Below are 12,264 nucleotides of genomic sequence, written 5' to 3'. Positions count from 1 at the left end.
AGGATAAAGTCCCCCGCCTTTTTTATTTTATTTTGGTATTTTGCAGCGGCCGATGAGTTTGGGTGCGTGGCGTTTATAGAGCCTCGCGGCTCTCACAGCGCCAGTAAACACCAAAAGAAGAAGAAGACAGAATGAAGAAGAAGAAGACGAATAAAAAGTGGATGAAGAAGAAGACGATGAACACGAAGAAGAAGAAAAAGAAGAGGAAGAAGACGAATAAAAAGTAGATGAAGAAGAAGACGAAGAACACGAAGAAGAAGAAAAAGAAGAAGAAGAAGAAGAATAAAAGTAGAAGAAGACGAAGAAGAAGAAAAAGAAGAAGAAGAAGAAGAAGAAGACGAATAAAAAAGTAGATGAAAAAGAAGACGAAAACACGAAGAGGAAGAAGAAGAAGAAGACGAAGAAGAAGAAGAAGAAGAAGAAGACGACGAAGAAGACGAAGAAGATATTCTGAAAGTCGGAAGATTACGACGAGGACAATGCATTCATTGGAGTCTTGTTAAGAGATGCGTTCTTTCGGACGGATTTCAATAAAATAGTGAATTTTTTTTTAAAGCAGCTTGGAGCGAGCCATTGACATTGTTGAGGCGACTGTGGAGACCTTCGGCCTTGAGGAGCACGCTATGGCGGGTCTCGCCGTCAAGCTGGCTGATCGATTGAACAGCGCCTGCTTGCTGTTTCCGGATCTCGGTCCAGACATCTCGGTGTCATCGGCGAAAGAAACCATCGCCAAGAAGATCGACCTGGCCCCAGATCAAGTCATAGGTTTTGGCCTTTCAGTAACCGTTACACCCTTCGCTTTGTAATGAACTTGACTGTTGGTTATTATCAATCGTCATGATCATCATTTAGATTGTTGGACCAAATTGGACCTTTTGGTATAATTTAACCAATTATTTTGGTTGTGTATGAAAACGAACACGATCACGTGACTGCTTGTTTTTGTTGTTCTTTCGAAAATGGTAATAATACTAATAATCCACGTGCTTTCATTGGTCCGTGAAGGTAACACTCCACCCGATTCAAAGTGTGGACTGTACCATTACAAAAAGGGGGAGTTTTAGATTATACCATTGTAATTTTTATTTGGTTTATTGGCAAGGGTTATACTGGGTCGTTTGTTATTGTACCATTATAAAGGAAATGGGGAGTTGTGGATTGTGCCGTTTCAAAAAAAAACTTAAGACTACTTTCGTTGAATTGGGAAGGAATGGGGTTGTGTGAATGGAGAAACGGCTTAAATCGGGTAATGGATTGAATTGGGTTCAATGGCTTGAGAAACATGACGTAAGAGATGAATGGGGTTTTGTGTTGGTGTAGTTAGGGTTTCAATTCACCCAACCGATTCAATCCGTTGTCTCACACACACACACACACACACAGACTCGCCCACGCGCACACGTGCACACACACGCACACACACACAGACAGACACACGCACACACAGACACACGCACACACAGACACACGCACACACAGACACACGCACACACAGACACACGCACACACAGACACACGCACACACAGACACACGCACACACAGACACACGCACACACAGACACACGCACACACAGACACACAGACACACAGACACACAGACACTGATACACAGACAGACAGACAGACACACAGACAGACACACGTAGGGATGTATAAAAGGCTGACAGAAATGATGGGTGAAATTGCCTCATTGGTGTGCCAAAGTCTGAAGCCTCGGCCTAGCGTCAGATGTGTTTATATTGTTACAGAAATGGCCCTTAATGGGATTACTAAGTATGGGATTAGCTCAGATACCCCATTAAATGCCTGTTTAGATAGGTTGTTTGGTATATAGGAGGATATGTGTGTGTCGGGAGGTGTAAAAGACTGTTTTTATGTTCACACAGTGGTGAAATGAGAGATTATTCTTTTTCCTCTCCTGTACGAACGGGAGGGGAGTGGTGTAGAGCGAGAGGTGTGGCCTGGAAAGGAAGTGATGCGAAGGGGCGGAGCTTTTTTTTGGAGTGAGTCGCCGCAACAGGCGTGTGTCGAGGCGAACAAAGAAAAAGAAACGAAAGCAAAAAGGAGTTCTCAGTTTGGAAACGGGCTTCGCTGAGAGAAGCGAGAAAAGAAAAGGGAACATGAGGAGTGCTGTGTGTGAGGAACGGCCGGGTTCTCGAGGCGTGCTCGGAGTCGCTTCGAGGCGAGCGAACGAAGGAGGCACCGTTTGGATCTGCCGGGAGAGACGCTGACCCGACCTGCACGTCGGTGATTCGACCGAGAGAGGAACTGAGAGGATGAAGCGGGAGTCTGGCTTTGAGGTGGGAAGGCCGGAGAGGAGACGCCGGACCTTCAGACGGTCCCTACTGACACCAACGGCGCAACAAGTTTGTAGATCCGCCCGTGGAACTCGGACCTCGACTGGTGCCTTGTTTGGAGGACAGGCCAGGCGGGGATTTGTGTGCTGGACCGTGAGGGAGATCCGCTGAGGCCCATCTTCGACCCTACGCGAGGTCAGAGCACGCGATGACTTGCGCAGGAAAGGCACTGCGCCGCCACATTCTTGCCGCGCGGCACGTTGGAGCGGGAGTTTTCACCCGTGGACACCACCGCTTGTTACAAGCGACATTCGTGCTTTTGGACACGGTCCTCTCATCCATGAGCCATCACCAAGTACTCTGTCTTGTCCTGCATGCATGCTGTTTGTCTGTCTGTCTTTTGTTTGCACGTGTTGTGTAAGGCATATTTTGTAGTAATCCCCTCGAAACCTTTAGCCATGGTTCCCTGGATAAGAACGGGTTGATTGTTAATAAAACCATTGTGTTTATTGCTTGTGTTGTGATCCCTGATGTTCCCCAATAAATCTGGTTAATTCTTATGCAGTTGCCGCTATGGATTAATTCGTGTCGCGTCGAGGAACGATCCGTTCGATTGGCATATAGGGCCAAAGTGGTTACAGGCTGGTAGACTCTGCTCGGTCACTGACAAAGCCAGTCTGTAGCCAGGGGTTCTATCTCCCCAACTGGTAAGGTACAGGATTACGTTGGTATCGCGATTGAAGATGCGTGACCCGAGGCCTGTGCTGAGTCGGCCGGCGTTATAGACTCCCGGAGATGGCGGTGGCGAGGCTGGCACCTCGGACCGGGTCAGATTCCCGTCACCCCGGATCCGCAACAATCTATTTATTTATTCGACATCCTATGGATGTAAATTAACATTAATTTTAGTGTGCACACGTTGCACATCACTTGTAATAAATTTTACCTCCCTGCGCCTTGTATTTATTGTTATTTCAATAAACGCTCTGTACACTGCCCTTGAGGTTGGGTTTGCAAGTCGCCTTCTACAATTCCGATAGAGGAGACTTAATTACTCATAAACCACCACCGAAGGTGAAGGAGGTTGTTTTCACCCGCTTTCTGTTTGTTTGTTTATGTACGGGATATCTCAAAAAGTTGGGGACGGATCTGGCTGAAATTTTGTGGACAGGTTCAGTGCGTGACAAGGATGACCTAAGTAGATTTTGGTGAAAATCTGGATCCGGATCGGACTACGAGACTTTTTAAAGTGATTCTTCTCCATTGAGAGATAAGACCAAAAACGATAAATAGCATGATATCTCAAAAAGTTGTGGACGGATTCGGATTAAACTTGGTGGCCATGTTGGGTGTGTGACGAGGACGAACCAATTAGATTTTGGTGAAGATCCGAATCCGGCTACAAGAATACAAGGCTACAAGTGAAGATCCGAATCCGTCCTCTTAGTGACGGGCCTGAGGCCTTTTCGTCAAGTCGCCCGATATTCCCAAATTTTCCTGTGGTGAATGTAAAATTGTGGTTGCACACTACTAGCTCCAGATAGTTTAACCGCTTTTTCCTCGCCCATTACATTGACTTGAACAAGGCTTTGTGGTATATTTCACTGTGTGTGTGTGTGTATATATATATATATATATATATATATATATATATATATATATATATATATATATATATATATATATATATATATATATATATATATATATATATATTGTTACGGCTGTGGAAATTCGCATTACACCATAAAGGGTCCACAGGTGAGATATATCGGTAAGTTCATGTGTAGTTAGCCCAAACCCGTTGTATAGAGGGAATATATGTGATCCATTCGGGCTGCGATTCTTCAGTTAGTCATTTTTCTTTTGCTGTCATTAATTTGGTGCAAGAACAACAACGAACATCGCCACAACCAACATCTCAATGATCACGCCATTCACTACACGAAGCCAACAATCACGCCATTCACACCACGACGCCACCTTCCACAACTACGCTACCACATCTTCGCCACTCACCATTCAACGAGCACCGTGCGGTCACAATCTCCGCGGGACGGATCAAACGGAGCGGAGTGGCAGCTTAAATATCTCCCGCCAAGATCTCCTGCCCAAAATGCCCGCGCTTTGGCATGGCGGAGGTGCGATTTGAGCCAGAGGTCAAAGGTGAAAAAAGGTGGGGGCCTAATTTTGGGGGAATAATTCCCTGGCCCCGAGCCAAAAGTGACTTTCCTCTTGCCCCACACGGCGCGGGGAGGGGGGAATGAGAGGGCACGCCCCTTTTTGGGAAGCTTCCAGAAGGGAGGTGGAGCCAGAAACGGGGCGGGGCGAAGGGCGGAGCCCCACCCTACAAAAGGTGTGGGCCTGGAGAGTCCTGGCTCTCGGTTGTTCGGTCGGTTGTCGAGGCGTGAAGAGTCGTTGTTGGTTGTTCCCTTGTCCCGGTTCGAGTTGGGCTCTTGTTCGGTCGGTTGTCAAGGGGTGGAGAGTCCTTGCTCTTGGTGTGTGCATCGGATCGCCCTGGGAGAAGCTCGAAACTGAGAAGGAAGCTTGAAACCGGGAGAAGCTCGAAACTTGGAGAGGCTCAAGACTGTCGGAGCAAGGATCGTACTGTGTGTGCATCGTCCGTTCTGTTCGTGGTTCGGTTGAGCACGGGGCTTCTCAAACCAGTCAGTGCAGTCCCTGGACAGAGCGCCTGCCATTCCCCACCCCGTCCGCACCGAGATAGCGGCGAAACCCAGTCCAGTTCCCCCTAAAACCCCTTCCGAGCTGTCGGGCGGACGATGCGAGCTACGCGCGGCACGAGCTCTGTGCACCACGCCAGAGGGACTCGAGGCTGCGGTCGCCAAGGCTGGACGACGCGCCCAGGGAAGTCGCGACTTCTTTTCTTTTGGGGTTTTTGTGTAAATGTCTGTAGGTAGCGCCAATCTGTGAAGTAAAACTGTGTAAGTGTTGCCGTGTGTAAGTCCTACTCGGTAGTAGATCTGCGTTCGTGCATTGCTTTTGTTTCTTTACCACTGCATACGTGTTTCTTTTGGTTTTATTGTATTCCTGTGTATTGATTTTGGTGTATTACTGTATTATATGTGCCTTCCGTGCTGCCGTGTGGTGCGGAATAAATGTGCTTGTCCAATTGTTCCCGCTTTGCTTTGTCTCCTTCTTTTAATTGACTCTCCATCCTGCATCACGTAAGGGATTCGTAGTGGGTTTCAACATCCCGGTAATTAATCGGAACCGTCAAGGCTGTCGATTAACTCCGCTCTGTTATCCCTGTAATATGGAACGAACCGCTTAAGCGGTTCGTGTCCGGAGTCGGCCTGTGGCGTGGTCCCATCCCTCGGCAGATTACCCGTGTGAGTACCATAGGTATATCGACTTTCGGCGATTTACCCTATCTCGCGCGGGTGGACTGCGGACTGGGTGGTGGTGGGGTTAAACCCCCACCCGTGACTGGTTTCTGGCCGTAGTCCCAGGAGGGTCACGACTGAATTGTCCATCCGGTGGGCGACACGGTCGCTATTCGAGTTACGTGGCCGATCGCACGCCGGCAGGCGCGAATTCGCAACATTGGTGTCAGGAGTGGGATACGAACTCATCCCCCTCCTCGTTACATTGGTGTCCGGGAGTGAGATTCAAATCCACCTCGGTCTCCAAGCTAAATTTACGGGAATCGGTTCTGGGGTGAGTGGAGCGACCCCCGATTCCCTCCAAATTATGAGCTTTTTAAAAATTAATCCCGTTACGTGAAATAAGATGGAGTCTCAAAGCGAGCGGGTGCCGGGGGTATTAGATATGTGTAGTAATATTGAATCCATGGCCTGGGATGGTACTTTTTGTAATTTAAATCTACCGGGGAGCTCACCCTCATTTATTGAGCACGGACTTTGCCGGCAAACCGAGTCGCACAATGGCGGCGCGATCGCACCTCAGCGCAGCACGGAGTGAGCTGCTATTTATAGCATGGCGAACAGCACGTCACGAGACGAGTGTTTTCAGACACCGTTTCAAACCACGTGGTCATGGCAGGCGAAGAATGGGAAATGTCAAGAAGAATGGGAAAAAAGTTGGAAGAGAAAAAATGTGAACACTATTTTGAAAGAAAAGAAACTAGAGCGTGAGGTAGAACAAGGCGTTCGGGACAGAAGACTCGACGAAGAAGTCAAAAGAGAACAGGAAGATAGGGAACAATTGAAAGAAAGAGCAAGCTTGGAGTATGGTGAGGTGAGCAGGGAAAGGGATGAGATGTGCAAGAAAAGGAATGAAGAGAGTGAGGAAAAATGGAAAAAAAGTTTATGAGGCCCTGGAACATGAAACCAAAGAGAAGAAATTACAAAACGAACTGAGGACGTTCAAAGGGGAAAGGAAGAGAACGGAGAATGAAACGTTAAGGGACCACAATGAGCAGATTGAACAATTAGAAGCCAAAGCAAAGTCGGAGTGTGCGGAGATGAGAAAGGAATTGGAAAAGAAAGCTTCTGAGTTACAGAAACACCAAAACAAAGAAAGAGTAATGATGGAAGAACGAATGAGACAGAAGAAGGAAATCGGCCAATTGAAGGAAACCACGAGATTGCAGAATGAGATGCAAGAAAGAGTAATGAAGGAAGAACAAATGAGACAGGAGAAGGAAATCGGCCAATTGAAGGAAACCACGAGATTGCAGAATGAGATGCAAGAAAGAGTAATGAAGGAAGAACGAATGAGACAGGAGAAGGAAATTGAAGGAAATAATGAGATTGCAGAATGAGGAACAAGAAAGACAGTGGAATAGAAAACTGAAAGAGTATGAATTTGAAACTGAACGACAAAAGGAAAAAAAATAGGTTGGAATACGAGGAGAAAGTGAAGGAGCAAGGAATGAAGCAGGAAGGAGAAATCAGGCGATTGAAGGAGACAACGAGATTGGAGAAGGAAGAACGAGAGGAACTGTGGAATAGAAAACAAAAAGAACATGAAGCCGAGGTTCGACCAATTGGAAGAAAAGGCAAGGCTGGAGTGCAAGGAGATAGACAAAGAACAGCGAATGAAACACAAAAGGGAAATTAACCAAATGAAGAAAACCACGAAAATGGAGAAGGAAGGAAGGACAGGAGAGGAAACAAGGAAGAGTAGTGAGAGAGCAGCGAATGAAACACAGGAAGGAAATGAGCCAATTGAAAGAAATGATGAGATTGGAGAATGAAGAGCAGGAGAAACTGTGGGGCAGAAAACAAGAACAATGTGAGTTGGAAATTGAACAACTAAAACGGGGAGCAAGATTGGAGTCCACGGAGATTGAAAAACTCCGGAGGGAGAACGAAGAACTCAGGAAGTTCCCAGAGGAGGAACGACTCAAAAGGAGCCAGGAAGTAGAACAACGTAATAAGGTGGGACGTGTGATATCACCACAAGGAGCAATGTTGGTGGTGCAGGACTTGATCGACGCCACTCGTCAGATGAAGGAACAATTGGGACCAACCCAAATAAAGGAGACACAAATATAAATGGAGAAGAGGGAAGCAACAGAAACAAAGAAGGAAGTAGAAGTATTGCCAGAGACACGGGAGATAGACCGAGTCGAAACTGAATTAAGTAAAACGGAGAAAACAGAGACGAAGATCCAGGAAGAGACAATAGAAATAAAATGTATAGATACGTGGGAGATAGAAAAAATAGAGGAGAGACTGCACGATAAAGACGGGGTTAAAGGAACAGAACACGCACATTAAGGTAGTGGAGGACCATGAGGGGGAGCTGGCGGACTGTTTTGTGACCCGGTGCGAGCAGCTGGATAGCCTCCTTCGGGAACGGAGGGAGACGCCGTGCTCCCTTGAAGCTGGTCACGACCAGGTGGGTCCGGTCGTGCTTCGCGGAGTTGAGTGGGCGAGTGCAGCGGACAGGTGCACGTGCAGTTTGGGGGGCATGGAGGCCCCGGGAGCCCAAGAGGTGATCCGATTCCCCAGTGTGATTGTCCCGGTGTGTGTGGTGCAAGGTGTGAGTGCGACCCCATGTGTGAGTGGTATGGTGGCGAGTGTGCCGAAGTGCGTGCCTCCCAGCACACCGTGTGTGAGTGGAACCACTTGTGCGGGTGGACGGCCGAGTGCAAGAGGGACCGTGTGTGTGAGAGAGCGGTATGCAAGGGAGATGACGGTCGGCATGCGGGAGCACACGGCTGCCTCCCGGTGTGAGTGTAATGTCGTGGTGTGTGAGCGTCGTAACACGCAGGTGTGTGTGGGTTGAATGGAGCTTGAGCGCGAGAGTGCGACGGAGACTGAGACAAATAAGGGACAGAGGCCGGGTAGCGGCCGTAGCTGCAATGGGGACTGCGCCGGGTTTGCACGGCGATGAGCGCGAGGTTCGTGCCGTGCTCCGCACGAGGCCGCCACTTGCGCGCTTGCGGGAGTGAAACCCGGTCCGGAAACGCCAGCGGTGAATGTTGCCGATCCCGCGGACGGACAAAGGTTAGGCAGGATTACGGATTTGGACCGGATGGGTTCTCCACGTGAGCGTGTTTGTGAAGCTCCGACAAGCAGAGCACATGTGTTCGTGTGGGGAGCCCCTCAAAACGCGAGGCTTGTTTTTTTTGAATGCGCAGGGTGATGTCATGGCTACATGTGGGGGTTTGGAATCCGGCAGGAGGGTGAATCCCTGCCGGATGGTAACATCCAAGAGGGACGAGGTGTGTGAACAACTGCCATGACGTCACGGGCAAGGTGCGCAGGTTGCGAGTTGCCGCGCTGGTGCTGCGCGAATAAAAAAAAAAACAGGCCTCGCTTTCGAGTGAACAGGATTCCTGGGCAAGGGGTGGAAGACCCCCTTGCCTGGGCACAGGAGACAACTAGTTAGGGGGAAGGGTTAGCTTAGCTAGACCGGCTTCATGGGGCAGGGGTAAGTCCTCATGGAGTCCGTAGAATGGATTAGTTAGAGGGATGTTAGTGCAGATTTAGGTTGGGAAATGAGTTGATGACATTTTGGAGACAGTGACAGACTTGTGGATGTGTAGTGGGGACGTAGCTTAGCTACGTTGTGTTAAAAGGAACGTGCTATATTGTAAGGGACGATGAGGGACCACAAGGTAGTTAGGGGATTTAGTGAGCAGGAATGGCAGGATTCAGCGATGTGTGTGATGGAATGTGAAAAGTGGCAACATGTGCTTGTTGAGTGAGTGAGGCCAGCGGGTCTGTGTGTATGGAGTGAAGGTGGAATGCATGGTGCGATGAGTGATTGGGAGGAGGAGTGATTCCCGCCCAAGGGACCCCGGGGTCAGTGTAGAGCGACTTAGCTGGGTTAGATAAATTGACAAAATGGAAGTCGTTTTGTTGTTGGTGGGGAAGTAGGCTCGATACCCATTTGGAGGGGTGCAGGAGCACTGTTGATGGGCTGGGAGCGTGGCTGCGAAAGGTGAGTATCGCTGAGTGGGTACCCCGGGCACCGGGCTAGTCGGCCACTGTAGGCCAAGGGCCCATGGGGGGCCGGGATAGTGTAGTGGGCACGGGTGCGTCCGCATGATGCGGGGGCCCGGGGTGCCGTTAGCCGCGTGGGCAGAGCATTGGACACGGGCACCCAGGGAAGGGGCCCGGGCACCAGCCTGCCACGTGAGCGTTTCAGGGGAGTCGCCAGGGAGAGCACTCCCCGGTGTTTAGGGAGCTGGTAGGCTCGGAGGCAGTGTAGTGCCCGGGGGTGCCATAGTTAGAGAATCGGCAGAGGGTAGTGCCTGCCAAGGGAGCCACGCGTCCCAGCCACGAAACCGTGCAAGGGCACAAGGGAAAATTAGAGGGCATAGCCCGAAATTGCGAGGACACCAACACAGGCGACGGGAATCTGGGGTTTTTAGAACCGATAGTTTAAGCGAGAGGCGCTTTTGGAAAGCCCGGGGTAGTTAACAGGTTAATGGTTAGGGTACATTTGGAAGTGTACCCCTCCGCACCATCCATCTCTTCGCTCTCGTCGTGGGCCGCTGGACCCATTCTGAGTTGAACGCTGAATTCCAAGGAGGCCATCTTGAGGCTTTATTGGGCCTCGACGCAGGACGCTAGCCCTCCCTCATTCCCTCCAGGAAGGGAACGTAGGGGTTGGGAGTAGGCTAGGACAGGATAGGTTAGCCGAACAGAGACAGCAAAGGGGGTTAGGGGATGATTTATAGTGGGGAAGTATAGAAGTGAGAATAAAAACAAACAAAAAAATAAGTGGGGGCTAAATTGGGTTTTTGACAATTTAGGGGGTGGGTATGGACAGCGACAGGCAAAGGCGATAGGTTGGGAGGGAGACGTTTAGGTAGGTCTGAGCCCGCCTTCTATGTGGCCAGCACCACCGCACTCCCTCCACTAACCTGCACTACACGGCAAGAGGCCGGCCAATTTCATCGGCTGTTGTTTTGCTGCGAGGCCTGTGCCGGTCGGATCGTCTGCCGGCTCTGTTTGCCTGTCCACCTTTGCCATGCCATGCCTACTGCCCACGTTTACCAGCCCCCGTTCTGTTTTGATTTGCTCCCCCCCTTGTTCATTACCATGTGCGCCGGGATCGTCGTGATTTGCAAGGACTGTCCTGTTGGCAGCTACAACACGGGCCTGCAGTGGCGGCCCGTGCACCAGTTTTCTTTTGACTTTTTCTGCCTGCAGAGTCCATTGATCCTGGGCCATGGTTTAGTGTAATTTATAAGATGAAGTTTTATTGTGAAAATGAGTGCACCCCCGGCATGTATGTGTTAGCGTCGGCATTTTATTTATGTCGTCCGGATGAGTGTGTTTGTTAGTTAGTTACTCAACCCTCAGGTTATTTATTTTGGGGACACGAATACCATGAATGTCGCACTCAGGGATCCGAAGGTAAAACGTATTAGGGGAGAACTACACATGATGGCACACGAGAATTTGACGACTCGGACGAGTCTGTAAAAAGGGGAGGGGTTGTGTTACGGCTGTGGAAAGTCGCATTACATCATAAAGGGTCCTCAGGTGAGATATATCAGTAAGTTCATGTGTAGTTAGCCCAAACCCGTTGTTTAGAGGGAATATATGTGATCCATTCGGGCTGCGATTCTTCATTGAGTCGTTTTTCTTTTGCTGTCGTTAATTTGGTGCAAGAACAACAACGAACATCGCCACAACCAACATCTCAACGATCACGCCATTCACTACACGACGCCAACAATCACGCCATTCACACCACGACGCCACCTTCCACAACTACGCTACCACATCTTCGCCACTTGCCATTCAACATGCGGTCACGATCTCCGCAGGACGGATCAAACGGAGCGGAGTGGCAGCTTAAATATCTCCCGCCAAGATCTCCTGCCCAAAACGCCCGTGCTTTGGCATGGGGGAGGTGCGATTAGAGCCAGAGGTCAAAGGTGAAAAAAGGTGGGGGCCTGATTTTGGGGGAATAATTCCCTGGCCCCGAGCCAAAACTGACTTTCCTCGTCCCCCGCACGGCGCGGTGAGGGGGGAACGAGAGGACACGCCCCTTTTTGGGAAGCTTCCAGAAGGGAGGTGGAGCCAGAAACGGGGCGGGGCGAAGGGCGGAGCCCCACCCTACAAAAGGTGTGGGCGTTGGGAGTCCTGGCTCTTGGTTGTAAATGGGGGCTGGTAAACATGGGCAGTAGGCATGGCATGGCAAAGGTGGACAGGCAAACACAGCCTGCAGAACAAGGCCGCTGCAGGAAAACTGAGAAGGCAGCTCGAAACGAGGAGGAAGCTCGAAACCGGGTGAAGCTTGAAACTCGGAGAGGAGACACAGGCTCAGGCACAGGAGACTAGGAGAGAAACTAGGAGACACAAATCGTGTCCGGAGTCTGCTTGTGGCGTGGTCCCATCCCTCGGCAGATTACCCGTGCGAGTACCATAGATATATCAACTTTCGGCGATTTACCCTATCTCGCACGGGTGGACTGCGGACTGGGTGGTGGTGGGGTTAAACCCCCACCCGTGACTGGTTTCTGGTGGTAATCCCAGGAGGGTCACAACTGAATCGTCCGTCCGGTGGGCGACG

The 12,264-nt window shown here is 50.0% G+C and overlaps 1 protein-coding gene across 2 annotated transcripts in view; it reads left to right on the top strand.

Annotated features, from left to right (window-relative positions):
* Positions 1-385: 385 nt before the first annotated feature.
* Positions 386-12,264, top strand: part of UBL7 (ubiquitin like 7) — a 53,867-nt gene continuing 41,988 nt past the window's right edge. The window contains exon 1 of one of the 2 annotated variants that reach the window (XM_085850300.1): positions 386-765. In XM_085850300.1, coding sequence (XP_085706426.1) covers positions 624-765 — 142 coding nt within the window. In that variant the 5' untranslated portion in view covers positions 386-623. The remainder of the gene's footprint in view (positions 766-12,264) is intronic. The other variant, XM_085850299.1, reaches the window with a different exon arrangement.

Source organism: Eptatretus burgeri, chromosome 12 (genome assembly GCF_056783735.1).
Source record: "Eptatretus burgeri isolate ZD-2024b chromosome 12, Ebu_testis_v1, whole genome shotgun sequence".
Lineage (NCBI taxonomy): Eukaryota > Metazoa > Chordata > Myxini > Myxiniformes > Myxinidae > Eptatretus > Eptatretus burgeri.
The sequence above is the reverse complement of the archived record's forward strand: the minus strand, read 5'-3'. Positions and strand labels throughout refer to the sequence as shown.